Source organism: Vulpes vulpes, chromosome 4 (genome assembly GCF_048418805.1).
Source record: "Vulpes vulpes isolate BD-2025 chromosome 4, VulVul3, whole genome shotgun sequence".
NCBI lineage: Eukaryota > Metazoa > Chordata > Mammalia > Carnivora > Canidae > Vulpes > Vulpes vulpes.
In genome coordinates this window covers 144953960-144968375 of record NC_132783.1, presented here as the reverse complement: position 1 = coordinate 144968375, position 14416 = coordinate 144953960, and the positions used below count along the sequence as shown (strand labels likewise).

The following is a 14416-nucleotide window of genomic DNA, read 5'->3' as shown; positions in this document are numbered from 1 at the left end:
GGATGATGGAGGTGAGAGGAGTGTCCTGGAAAAAGAAAGGAAAAAAACAAAAAATGGCAAGCAAGCCATTAGGATGACCCAGTTCTCCAGAGGGACTCTCCAGGGTGGCTGGTGGGCATGCTCCTGAGACCTGCCTCAGAGGATTGAAATCTTAAAGTTAGTCATGACGATGCCGCTGTTTCTTCTACTCAGACGTCCTCTTGATCCGACGTTTCTCCTTTTCTCTTTCACCTGCACCCCAACCACACTGTACAGTAAGTACTGTATTTTGGGGACTCAGGAAAGGCAAGTGTGAATGATAGTGCTCCCAGAAGCCCCACATTTCACTGCCAAGCCAGAGGAACAAGTCCATAATGGCTAAAGTAGCCATAGGTGCTCTCCAGGTAAGCAGGCCTCTGCCTTCCTACCTTTGAAAACACTGGCAGTTTTCTCCACTGAAGTTGAAGGCCGTCGAGGTGTTTTCACTCGTAGCAGCCTTAGGGCTTGAGAGTCCCCGCTCTGAAAGGGGGAGAGCTGTCTTCTGTCTGTGGAGGCTACTGAGCATCAAGGAGCTCCCCCACGCCACAGCAACTGGCATCTGCCAGCCTGGGCTCCTTTCTGAGCACGGGGAAGGGGGGAGACGGAGCACCTATTGGACGGGCTTCCTATTCCAGAATGCCACTGCCTTAGCTTTGGTGCACAGGGGAGTCAAGGTGTGACTCCCAGAGTGTGAGAGAGACTCATTCTTCTGTGCCCTGGACGGGTCCTGCTGGAGAAGCTTGCAGGAGGGAATCTTGGGCTTCCACTGTCATAAGTTAAAAATGGCAGAAAACGATTGGGTCTGAGGGAGGAGTAGATTTCCAGAAGGATCCATGCACGAGAGGTGGAGAGAGACTTTATTCAAAATGAGAAATGTCCTGTGCCGCCTGTCTCATTCAGTCGCGTGCTTACTTTCTTGTTGATGTGAAGCCGATGAATCTTTGCCCTTACAGTGCGTAAAGTCACCATGACCTCACGCTGATGTTACCAAAGCAAAGTTGGCATTTAAAACCTATCAGTAGCCTGGACTCTTTCCCAACGTACAGACTCCAAATAAAATCTTCTAAAGTGTGGCTTTCTGGGGCACCTGGGTGGCTCAGTCGGTTGAGCATCTGCCTTCAACCCAAGTGACAATCCCGGGGTCCTGGGATCGAGCCCCGCATCGGGCTCCCTGCTCAGCGAGGCATCTGCTTCTCCCTCTGCCTCTCCTCTCCACATGCTCTCTCTCTCTCACTCTCTCTCAAATGTAAATAGGTTAAAAAAAAATAGAATGTTGCTTTCTGATAGCTTTGTAAAAATGGTGATACGTCCTAGTTTTGTTTTGTGTAGCTTCCCTGTGACAATAACTGTAGAAATGAATTCTACCTTGATTTAAAAAAAAAAAAGTTATTCATGAGAGATGTCTCAGGTAAACCTGTTTAATGAAGTTCTGAACATAGAATATAAAAAGATACGGACCTTTATGAACAAGTTGGATTCTTTTTTTTTTCCCCCTTGGAAGAAATATTCCATATTTCTGTGCTCAGCTAAAGACAAAACAAACAAAAGTGTCCTACCCAAGTAGACGGTAAAATTGATGGGTGACAATAGTGCTTATGTGTTAAGCTCTTCGGATTCCTCCAAAGAAGGAAAAGAGAAGGAGTCCTCTGTGAAAACCTTCAACTTTGGCAAAATTTAGACCATTTTTATGGTACTGGGCAATCCATATTTATTCTGTCTCAGGAATTTAAGCCACCTTTTCCCATAAAATTCAAGATACTATTTTTTTCCCCCATGAGAAGATCAACTTCTAGGTAGAAGCAAAATTGTCCTGTGAATCTCAAATGCCGATTGCCAGCTCTTGGGTTTGAAGGAGTTTGTGGTTAGGAGCTTGAGAATTTTAGCACTTACTGAAGAAGAAGTGAATCTAATCACTGCTTAGATAATTTTTCTCACCCGTAGCAAGTGGGTGGAAGCTGGTTTCTGGCAGACAAAATAGACTTTGTCAGGAGGCCACACATGACTAAGTGCTTCGTGTTAGTGTCCCATGAAACAGTATAATCTTGCTTTAGAAAGAAGGCAGGTCCCCCATTTACACTAGGCGGTGTTCCTTGAAGGCTTTGCAAACACCGTTGGTGCCCTCCGCTAATTCTGGATGAGGCATTTAAGTCGCTTTTTTTTTTTTTTTTTTGAGTGTTAGGTGGATAAATCGTTCTATCAAATTGGACCTAAGAACTCTTCCTTTGTGGTTTTTCTCAATATTTCTACACAGCACTAAACGGAATGTCATGGTAGCTTGAGGGACTTCTGAAGGGTCCTCTGTAGATGGACTTAAATTCTATTGAAAACATAGTTTAAAAATATTTTTAGCATTGCATAAAAAGGAAGATGGCTAGCCTTTGATTGTTTTTAGAAAATGCTCCTTCTTAGAGTTTGGCATAGGGCAGATCTTGGCAAGCAGGACCACCAATGGTTGGTAGATGACCCATCAAAAGTAGGTCAAGGGAAACAACTGAGCATCTTCTATAAACACAACACCACAGAATAGTTCTGCATGAGCAAAGCCAAAGAAATGTAATTTTTCTGACAGTTATGTCTGCATCTGACATGTTTTCAGGGTTCAGGTCCAGTCCCACTCATTACCTACGGAGCTGATATACTCTGAAAATGTTTCCTAAATATAATTGAAGGGGGGCCTGGGTGGCTCAGTTGGTGAAGCATCTGACTTTTGATTTCAGCTGAGGTCATGATCTCCGTGTCATGGGATTGAGCCCCATATTGCACTCCTTGGTCAATGGGGAGTCTGCTAGAGATTCCCTCTCTCTCTCTCCCCACTCCATGCACCTCCCTGTCTCTCTCTCTTTCTAAAATAAATAAATCTTAAAAAAAAAAAAATAAGTGTAGGGACGCCTGGGTGGCTCAGTGGTTGAGCATCTGCCTTTGCCTCAGGGTGTGACCCTCGGGTCCTGGGATCCCACATTGGGCTCCCCAAAGGGAGCCTGCTTCTCCCTCTGCCTGTGTCTCTGCCTCTCTCTCTCTCTGTGTCTCTCATGAATAAATAGATACAATCTTTTAAAAAATAAAAAAAAATAAGTGTAATTGAAAACATCCAAAAATATTTCTTGATCTTTAGATGTTTTATAAATTTTTATTTCTAATTTTTAGCCAGCTTCATGTTTGTCGAAATTATGGTATATTTATCATACATTAGATGTACAAAGAAATCCAATTGCTGCAGTAAACCAACTGATTGTCAGTGTAATCATCAGGGTGCAAGATGGGGTAAGTTTTTGTGATGATCATTAGCAGGAATATAGAACTGCATTGATTGTCTTAGTCTGTTCCAGCTGCTCTAAGAGAGTACCGTGGACTGGGTGGCTTCAAACAACAGAGATTTGTTTCTCACAGTTCTGGAGGCAAGGAGTCCAAGATCAGGGAGTAGCATGGTCAGGTTCTGGCAAAGGCCCTTTCTGGGGTTGCAAAATGCCGACTTTTTGCTGCATCCTTACCATTATGGAAGGGGTGAGGGAGATCTGTGGGGTCCCTTTCATAAGGGCATCAGACCCATTCATGAAGGCTCCACCCTCATGACCTAAGCACCTCCAGTGGCCCCGCCTCCCCATACCATCAGCTTGAGGATTAGTTTTCAATTTAGAAATTTTGGGAGGACACAAACATTCAGACCATGATGGTGACCATACACATTTTTCACACATAGCATTTTGTTACGTCACAAGCATTCATACACACACACACACACACACACACAGCCTGCCCCCGCCCCGGAGAATGAACTTTAAATATCTTCATTTTACTGAATAGGAAATTTGAGACCAAGAAGGGAAGGTGATTTGCTCAGTGGTAAGCAAATTATTGACAGCTGGGGACCAGCACTCAGCACGCTTGCCATTTTTAGCAAACTTCATACTGAGTGCTAGGTGCTTTGTTTTTGACACATCTTAAAGAAATTCATAATTTATTTAGCTTTTTTCTAGATGACATTTTGTCCTCTGCCTTTCTGCCTTTATTTTCCCAAAATGAGAGACTAAATTTTAATTCTAGAGGCTGTGCTGATGATAGATTGGTTTGTTTTAAGGTAAGAAGATTTTTCAGTGCCGATCAGGAAAGTTCTGGATGAGCTGATCATATTAGAGCTTGCGAGAATTGTTGTTTAATGAAATTCTAGAGGGAATTCGGCTTGTACAGAGGTGATTTTGACCCCGTGTAACTGGGGGCTGTGCGTACAAAATAAATATGACTTAGATGATTTTCAATGGCTAAGAAGCATTTTCCATGTGCCCTGATAGGCTTCCTAGAGTGGAAAGTAAAAAAGAATTGGGAGAACTTTGTAGGGGAGGCGTCTCTGTTAGAGTATGTTGATTACAGCCTTTCAAATTTCTTGCCCTTAATCCCCCAGAGAAATTTTCTAATGTAAAATTTAAGCTCTTAAGAGTTCGTCTTTTTTTTTTTTTTTTTTTTTTTTTAGGTTTCAAGATCTATAGGATCACATTATTTTCTTTTTTTAATGGTTAGATGTATAGTATCCAACTTCCTAATTGAACATATAAACAGGATTTTGTTTTACAAGAAAAAAAATACTTGTCAGCTTCAAGATTCAACAGAGTATTTGTTTTGGAGAAAGAATTCATAACCTTATTTTTAGGCCATTTATTACTTTCCTTCATGTACTCGTTTGAGGCCCAAACCCATCACCTTACCTTGCCTGCCTCACTAGGGAGTAGCTCTTTTATGTGCCTTTCCCCCTCTGAAGGTGTTAGAGAAACACACCCTTGGAGTTTTCATGAAAGTTCATGAATACACACTATTATTTATTAGGAAAAGTCATTAGCTGCCAATAAACAGAGACACTGAGTGTGTAGTGGGAGGGCTGTGAGGTCAGTGTCAGGAGGTGGTGGGTGTGGAGGCCGCCCCTGAGATCCCTGACAGGTGTAGAGAGTGCACCACCACCACGGTCCCTCCTCTGACCTTTCATGGCCTCCCTTCTGGCTTCCCTCTTCCTGTTCCAGGTTGCTTTGGCCCACGAACAGCGCTAGAGTCATCCTTTCTCTCCTCTCATCACCGAAAAGCAGGACTTTAATTCTTCTGGGTTATTTGTGTCCAACTAGAGAGAGGTTTGGTTTTGTAAGATTGGGGGAATAAGTCACAGGACAGCTGTGGGAGATTTCAAACACTATGTTAGGACCTTCATAGGATTAGAGTATTGGCACTTTATAGGAGAAAAGATTCCTCTGCAGAAAGTTGAAAACAAGCCAGGGGGCTGCGGCATTTGACGGTGTTACCTCCCTTCGTAAGAAATGGATGTTTAGCTAAGATAAGGCATAGACCCAAGTTTTTGGCCTTTCACATATATAATAGACAGTAAATGAATTTTAACTGCAGATTTTGGGTCTGTCGTCATCCTGATGACTGAAATGGAAAATGATTTCTTGCTATAATAGACCCTTAATGTTTTAAAAAGAGTCTTCTGTACATAAAACATTCGGATCAAAGAAATAGACCCTCTAACTATTAGAGCATGGTGACAGTCTGGTGACAAGAGCTAACTGTCAAGCAAGCTTCTCTTGCACACACACCTGGTCAGCAGGAGCCAGCTTGAAACACGCATACCAAAAATCTTCTTGAGATGACTTGAGAGATCTCAAATCTTTAAGATGACATCTCAAAATATTTTTTAAATATTCTTTTAATTACAGGGCTTCTGAGGCCTGATTGCAGAGCTTGTGTGTTTGAAGCCCATGTTCTGCTATTCCCTTGGGGTTTACAAGCCCAGAACTACCTCAGAATTGGAAAATTAAATGATGGGGAAAGGAATTAACATTTATTGCAGACCCATGAAATGTCAGATGTTGGCCTGATGCCTCACATTAAATTCTCCTAAGGTTGGCTTTTTTTTTTTTTTTTTTTTTTAACCATACAGGAAATGGAAGGACGATGAGGTTAAGCCACTTGCCCAAGGATTCCGGGCAGGTGAGCTGGGGAGGTGGGATTCATGGCAACATCTTAGGAGTCAACCGTGACGCAACATGCAAACACTCCATGAAATAATTCTTGTCCAGAATTTTCAGATTAAACACAGCCGAGTGCTCTCTGTGTTGTTGACTGTTACTTTCTATGCCAACATGAAGCCATAAATCTATAGTTTTGGCCCTTGTGACCTCAGATTGTAATGTTAAAGGACAACTCTGGAGTTTGCTTCCCTTTGACATATTTAAGCCAAGAGATCGACAGCAGTGTTTGATTATTGCATCAGCACATGGAGCTTAGCTTAATGCGTCGGCGTGGGTCTCAGTTTTTAATGACAAGTGAGTGTCCCAGATGTGGGGAAATGCAAAGGTGGTCTTAGCCTTCACTGTAGCTCAGACTTAGCTTTAAGTGAAGTGATTATTTGTTGCTGTTTTTTTTTTAACTTTTTTTTAAGCTTAGATGTTTCAACTTAAAACTTTCTACATTAACTAATTTCTTTGAAAATTAGAAGTAGCTGATATGAGAGAAATAATTAAAATACATGCCCAGCGTTCTCCTTATTTGTTAAGGATCCTGATACAAAGCTTCACTGACAAATGGGAACTTGAAAAGATTAGGGGCAGGGAATACCTGAAGTTCTGAATTTCATCATTATCTTGATGACATCTTGAGTTCTGAGTCACCCCATATCTGCATCAACCTTGTGACCCAGGGTGGGTCACATTCCTGAGACAGCTCTGTCCAGTTACCAGCTTGTTTATGATGTTCCCTTTGATCTCCTGGATGGTGCCTTTTCGCCTTAATTCTGTTGGATTTGACCTTTTGCTTATAGTACTGCCCCATGAGCTAGTTAGAATTTCCATATGGGTAAAAGGAGGATGCTAATGGTCTATTTACTCCCTAATGGTAAGTATCATTGAGAAGATTAAATAAGATCATTGAGTAATGTGTTTAGGATTAGTTTAGGATTAGGGTTTTGCTTGACACCTAATGGTTTCCTGAGGAAACCATTAATAGATTTTTAAATTACAGTTAATTTGCCCCTGCGCATATGCAAGGCTTTCATCCACATTGTCTTAGGAAACAACCAGACTACCCTGCTTTTCCAGGGTTCTGGTGGATTCTATTAGCCTTCTTCCTCTGGTACCCCAGTGTAACGAACACAAGAAAGTTAGCAAAAAGTAAGGGTGTTTATTAACTTGGTGTTTGAAAAACAAATAGGGATGGAGACTTTCTTACGTACAACCTGATGATGTGCATGCATTTCCTACCCAGAAATGAATCGCAGCTGGGCTGAAAGAATAGAAAGTGGCCCTGTGTTTCAGAAAACCAATTTTAGTAACACAGATTTTAGGTTTGTAAACCAACATGATTTTAAGCCTCTGGGGATGGCTATATAGAATTTCATGCTGTGTGTGTCAGAAAGAGGCACTCCTATGTTCTGTTCAGAAGGCACACCGCATTTGTACTCTGTCTTCTATTCTGTAATTTCTAAGTTGGTGTATGGGTTTCTGTTATAGAATTGGAGAATACATAGAAAAAGCAGAGCTGTCAGGTGTTCTGTTTCTTAGCTCTAACCTATTGTACCAAAATACATCTCGAAATATCAGAGCTGAAAGTCCTGCACACTGGCTGCTTAAGAACTCAGAGTCATAGACTACAATTGAGAACACTGGTCCAACTTCTGTCTTTATATTTTCATTTGCTGCTTTGTGATTGCTTATGTGATTAAAGTATATTTAATTGTATTTCTACCACCGTATATATTTGCCCCCCACTTCTGAGGGAAAAATAGCCAAAAATTAAGTCAAATAGAGCCCATTGGATGTCTGAAGTGGGTTGTGACCAAAGCCATTCGTTTTTAAAAAGAGATGTGTAAGAGAAATTCTTTCCTAACATAATAAAGGCCTTCCTTCAGACTAGGAAATTATTTCGGTCATCTTTCAACTTACTGCTTTTTTCTTCCTCCAACATGAAAGACCTTCCAGACAGGAAATTCACATATAGGGTGGAAATGAGCAGATAGAGACAAATTTTGACTGAAGAATAGTGTTCTCCTACTCAACACCCAGCTTTTAAATAAGATAAATGTAGATTATTTAACTGTCCTGAATCATGGTTCAAAGAACTGTAAGGAATAAAATTTTCTGTTCTAAATGAATGACATTAAAAAAAAAAAAAAAAAAAAAAAAAAAAAAAAACAAGAAAGAAAGAAAAGAGAAGAAAAGAAAAAAGTGACTGGTCAATGAGAACTTTATCATTCAGCCCAGAGTCCTTCACCTGAGACAGAACCAGGTCACCTGTCACCTGTACATTCTAACCCCCACTAGGGCCAGGGACAAGGCTGGCTCTCTCCTGGACTTTTGGATTATTGGGATTCGTTTTCATATCAGAGGAGAAAAATTAAGGATTCAAATACAGTTGTAGTTTCTAATGCCAGAATCAAAGGCCTCCAACGAGTTGAGGACTTTACCTGGAGTAGAAAGTCTGTTAATGACCATTGAATTAGTTTGAATTCTAATCAGGTAATTGATCACGGAGGACATTTTTATATACTACAGAAGTCTTTATTTTAAGCCAAAAAAATCTCAGAAAGCAATGAATACAAGTCTGACACAACAAGCTAAATGTAACTGGAGACACTATCTGTGCTTTTCATTTCTTGAGCGATAGTTTTCCTTTATCTGGTCCTGCTTAATCAGGAAATAGGCCCAATACTACTTGCCTTTGGTCTTTGAAGATACTTGTGCTTATGTGGGCATATATACGAGTAAGGGAGTTTCAAAGGAGTTTGTAGTGTGAGATTATTTTCTAGAAATTTGAGATTTGTGCTTCACTACGGCTCTGCCCTTTCCCTGGAAAGTATGTTAAGACGATGAAGCCTTTTCCCAGCTCCACCACCATGTGAAATGGCTGCATCTGCCATTTTGTGCACGGGTGCTCAACACCCAGTCCCCAGGCTATTGGTCAGGAGGCACATGAGAAACAAACACTGCTCCACCTCTGTTTACCATTGACAAGCTTAGTGTTTAATCACGGATTCTCTGATCGCGGTTGATTATTTCCTCAACTTGCTGCAAGGAGACACTGGATCACTGAGCTATTTACTTTCTATAATTTGCTCTTTTTTTTTTTTTTAAGAATTTTTGATTGTAGCAAAATACAGGTAACGAGAACTTTATTTTATTTTATTTTATTTTTTTCCTGGTAACCATATTAAAGTGTAGGCTTCGAGAGCATTCTGGAGTCTTTATTGGTGAACCGTGGCCTCTTTCACTTTTCCTACTCAGAGACAGTGTCGTGGTCCATGCTGGCTGCTAAAACAAACTACCACAGACCAAGTGGCATGTAAATCAGAGTTTATTTCTCCCAGTTCTGCAGGCTGGGAAGCCCCAGGGGAAGGTGCAGGCACATGTGGCGCCGGGGGACCGTCGTGGGCGCTCTGATGCCTGCGCTCGCTGGGTCTGGGGACCTCTGGGGAAGGGGGTCCCTTCTGTGTCCTCTGTGGGGGTGGGGGCGCCCCATTCATGGCCTCATCACCTCCTAAGGCCATCACCTTGGGGCTCAGGATTTCAGCCTTTGGGGGCGCCTGGGAGGCCCAGTGGTTGAGCTTTGGCATCAGGCTCAGTCCCGCTTGGGGCTCGGGGTGGTAGGGGCAGGTGGAGGGCAGGGGCATGACCTTCCCTCCTCGTGGGGCTTGGGGCCGCGGGGGCAGGTGGGGGCAGGTAGGGAGCAGCGGCACGACCTCCCCCCTGCATGGAGCTTGGGGCAGCGGGGGCAGGTGGGGGGCAGGGGGCACGACCTTCCCCCCGTGGGGGGCAGGGAGCATGACTTTCCCCCTGCGTGAGCCCGGGGCGGTGAGGGCAGGTGAGGGCAGTGGGGGTCAGGAGGCACGACCTTCCCCCCCGCATGGGGCTGGGGCGGTGGGGGCAGGTGGGGCAGGGACAAGACCTTCCCGCCCCCCCAGCCACGAGTAACCCCTCCTTGTGCCCTGTCGTGTTGTGCTGTGTTACAGAGACTCCAAGATGGGAGGTAAGCTGAGCAAGAAGAAGAAGGGGTACAACGTGAACGATGAGAAGGCCAAGGACAAGGACAAGAAGGCCGAAGGGGCGGGGACCGAAGAGGAGGGAACCCCGAAGGAGAGCGAGCCCCAGGCGGCCGCCGAGAGCGCCGAGGTGAAGGAGGGCAAGGAGGAGAAGGCCGACAAGGACGGGCCCGACGCGGCCGCCAAGCCCGAAGACAAGGAAGGCGACAAAGACACGGCGGCGGCCAAGGAAGACGCCCCGAAGGCGGAGCCCGAGCCCACGGAGGCGGAGGGGGCGGCCGACGGCAAGGCCGAGCCCCCCCAGAAGGCCGAGGCCGAGCCGGCGGCCGGCGACGCCCCCCAGGCCGCGGAGCCCGAGCCGGCGACCCAGGCCGCGGCCGCGGCGGGGGAGCAGGGCCAGGAGCCCGGGGAACCCGCAAAGACTGAGGCTCCCGCAGCTCCCGGCGCGCAGGAGACGAAAAGCGACGGGGCCCCGGCTTCAGACTCAAAACCCAGCAGCGGCGGCAGCAGCAGCGCCGAGGCGGCCCCGTCCAGCAAGGAGAGCCCGGCGGCCACGGCGGCCCAGGCCCAGAGCTCGGCCGCGGCCCAGGCCCAGAGCTCGGCCGCCGCCCCCGGCGCCCCTGCGGACGACGCGCCCCCTGCCGGCCACGCCGAGCAAGCCGTCGCGCTGGCCGACTGACTCGACGGCCGGCCGACTGACTCGACGGCCGGCCGGGCCGCCGCCTGTGTCCCCCCCTGTGTCTCTCCCCTCTGTCTCTCTCTCCTCTACTAACTCGTTTCACATCGGAAGTAATGATATGTATTGCCCAAGGAGGAAAAACACGAAAGCAAAAAAAAAAAAAACAAAAAACAAAACAAAAAAAACACCACACACACACACAAAAAAACAAAACAACAAAAAAAAAGAAGGATGTTGTCCCATCGAGGGAGGGAGGGGGTGGGGAGAATCCAAATAGTATTTTTGTGGGGGAAATATCTAATATACCTTCAGTCAACTTTACCAATCAGTCCTGGATTTTAAAGCTCAATGTCTGAAAGTACAGTACATCTTTTGTACCTGAACTGCTGTCACATGCGCTCCGCCGCTAAGATCCGAGTATCTTGTCTTCTGCGAGGGGTTTGGGAGTGATGCGTTTGATTCTGCCCGCAGGGCCTCTGCCAAGGCAATCAGATCTTTATGAAAGCAGTATTTTCTGTGTTTTCTTGTTAATTTACAGCTTTTCTTATTTTGATATTTTTTTAATGTTGTGGATGAATGCCAACTTTCAGACAGCCCACTAAGCCTGTCCACATGTATCTCGATGCCAACACTCCATTCTTCCTCCCCAGGTATTTTTGGGAGTAACAAACATTCTCTCATCCTACTTAGCCTCCCTAGATTTCTCATGACGAGTTAATGCATGTCCGTGGTTGGGTGCACCTGTAGTTCTGTTTATTGGTCAGTGGAGATGAAAAAAAAAAAAAAAGTCTGCGTTCATTGCAGTTCCGGTTTCTCTTCCATTCTGTGTCACAGACACCAACACACCACTCATTGGAAAATGGAAAAAAATAAAAATAAAAAAAAAACAAAAAAAATGTACAATGGATGCATTGAAATTATATGTAATTGTATAAATGGTGCAACAGTAATAAAGTTAAACAATTAAAAAAGAAGTGATGAAGACTCTTGGTTTTCTTTTACCGCTCCTTCCTCCTGGGTGATCTCCTCCGGAGACAACAGAGCGCCCTATTAGACACTTTCTTGGTAGTATTTGGTTAGGTGTCTAGAGCAGTATGCTCACACTTCTGGGAACGTTATCTGTTTAAACAATTAGCTGGTGGATCAGTGTTGATAAATTATCTTGGAGAGGCTAAATTGAAAACTGACAATGGCTACAGATATGCGCCCTCCAAAAACAGGGGGGATTGATTTACTTGGAACAAATATTTTGAATAAAACAAGAGACAGTAAGTGCAGCTGACCTTGAAAGCTGGGAAAGAGAATTAGGAGAAACGTCCCATGTATGTACGTTGTGAGACCAGTGATGATCATGTTATTTTATCCATTTATTTATCCTCTTCGTTCAAAGCCTGGAAAGGGGACCCAAGGGCTATGAGGAGGCCGTCAGGACAGCATGTGAGAGCAAGTATGGACCTGGACTCATGGCGGCCGGATTCCTGTCCTGCTTTTGCCACTAATGACTTGTATGACTTGGAAGTCACTTAACCTCCAGGCCTCTCTGCTTTACCTACAAGAGGGTGAAGCCTCTATGATCTCTAAGGAGAGACCCCTTTTCCTTGGGAAATACTTAGTATAGTCTGTGTACCTGCCTGGTGACAGTTTTGTAGGATAGATAGATATGCAGCGACAAATGTGATGGCACTTGGCACTCTCTTCCTCGGTTTCTCCCCCAGAGCTTGCTCAGATTTCCATATATTCTGTGGAGGAGGGAGAGCTTGGAGAGCCGGGATAAGCAGTGACGCTTAGTCTCTTGGGTCTCTTGGTGATAATACTCTGGATCTTTTCCGATTGGATTCTGGAAACTAAATCTCAAATGTAAAAACTCTTGAAAATGAACGTAACCCTGGCCACAAAAAGGTTTCTCATGATCGAATCAGGTAAACGACAACTTTTGTGGGGGAGTGGGATTGGGAGGTAATTTAATCAGTAATAAGTATAGTTGCACACTCTAAGGAAAATCTTCTGTAGGACTGGTGAAGGGTTAGTATCCTGGAATTAATTTCCAAAGAGACCTTAGTGATACAGGAGATGCACATGAGCCTGGTCCTGTTCCTACGGGTGGAAGAACTTGTCTCCAGTCAACCTCTGAGAGGTCTGCAGCATAAACCACGCCTGAGATGTTGCCAGGGGGTAACGCTGGAAGAAGAAATGGTGAAACTGAATACTGGGCAAATATTATACCTGTTGGGTTCAATTCACGTCTATCATCGCCTTCTGGTACTTTTGGTTCTTGTTTCTATAGTGAAATGAGTTTGAACCTTCATGCTTGAAAGCCCAGCATACCTGAAATATGTTATTACCTTAACCACCAAGCAGCTGTTTTGGGTACAGAAAATGGCAGAGGAATGTCCAGGTTGTTCACCATGTGTCCTGCCATTGGTAAAATAGCTTGGGGTTCGGTTGGTGGTGCTGGTGGGGAGAGAGCAGCTGCAGTGAAGTGTGGAGCACATTTATATGGCTGCTAATAGTAAATGCTGTGCATTTCTTACAGATAAATGTGATTGGTGGAAGCAGTATGTTACATATTCACAGACTTCTTTCCTCTTATTTTAATGAAAAATTGGGGCAGGTTTTTTGGTGGTTACTACAATCAAATGCAGGGTGCCTGGCTGGCTCAGTCAGTGGAGCATGCGACTCTTGATCTCAGGGTCGTGAGTTCAAGTCCCACGTTGGGTATAGAGATTACTTAAAAAGTACAATCTAAAAAAAAAAAAAATCAAATCAGCCTCCTGGATTAGCATTTATTACTTTAAATCACTGGTTAGGGATACGTGAAACAAAAGAGACTTTTTTTCTCAGTTGATTTACACTTAGATGTGTTGGGTAACATAGAGGAGAATTAAAATCTGAGCCAAGTATGCATTTTCTTTCTCTTTTCTAACTCTATTCGAATTGTGTTCAAGTAATTAAAGACATAAATGTGGTCACCAAAATACTTAAATCAGACTTTTAACCTCCCCGTGATTCATGACATTCAATTTTACCATACTTAAGGAAATTTGAGATGTAGTCTGAAATCGTATATTCAGCAGAAAAGGTCATATGTGTGGGAGTAATTGACTCAGTCAGGAAGGGAACAACTGGGCAATCCACGTTAATTTTGGAGTAACCCAGATTGTACCCTCCTCGTGGACGATCTAAACTGAAGAGTGTACAATACACAGGCTGTACTTAACAGGCAAGTCAGCACTGTCGGGACGCACCACCCACCTGGCCCACCAACTCACATGGGCACAACATCTATGAGGAACAGAGGGCTCCAGGGTCTAATGCTTGGTGGGGTCCTAATGTGTGTCCTGTAAGGAGGAAGCAGGAATGAAGATGAATTTGTCCGAGGTTGCCAGCTTGGTCCTTCTACCTTGAAGGTCCTGCCTCTGCATGATGGAAATGGACCCAAATCCCAAGAGCTAGGGTGCACCACATACCAGGGCGGCCCTGCCTGGCCTCAAGCTAGCAGAAGACCATCTTTACCCTGTCCATTGAGGCGGAGGGCACCCCTGGCCACAATCCGGGAACACGATTCACCAATCGTGGAGAGTCTTTCTGTGGGGTCAAGACCCAAGGCCTTGTGTATGGTAGGGAATTGGTGGTCAGTTCTGGTGCTGACAAGATCTAGACGTTCTTCAGCTGCCTGAGTTGGGCAAACTGGTAAGTGCCAGCAGCTACGT

At 44.6% G+C, this 14416-nt stretch overlaps 1 protein-coding gene across 6 annotated transcripts in view; it reads left to right on the top strand.

Annotated features, from left to right (window-relative positions):
* Window positions 1-11680, top strand: part of BASP1 (brain abundant membrane attached signal protein 1) — a 57064-nt gene extending 45384 nt beyond the window's left edge. For all 6 annotated transcript variants that reach the window (XM_072757208.1, XM_072757211.1, XM_072757212.1 and 3 more), the window contains exon 2: window positions 9998-11680. In XM_072757208.1, coding sequence (XP_072613309.1) covers window positions 9998-10706 — 709 coding nt within the window. In that variant the 3' untranslated portion in view covers window positions 10707-11680. The remainder of the gene's footprint in view (window positions 1-9997) is intronic.
* Window positions 11681-14416: the final 2736 nt, after the last annotated feature.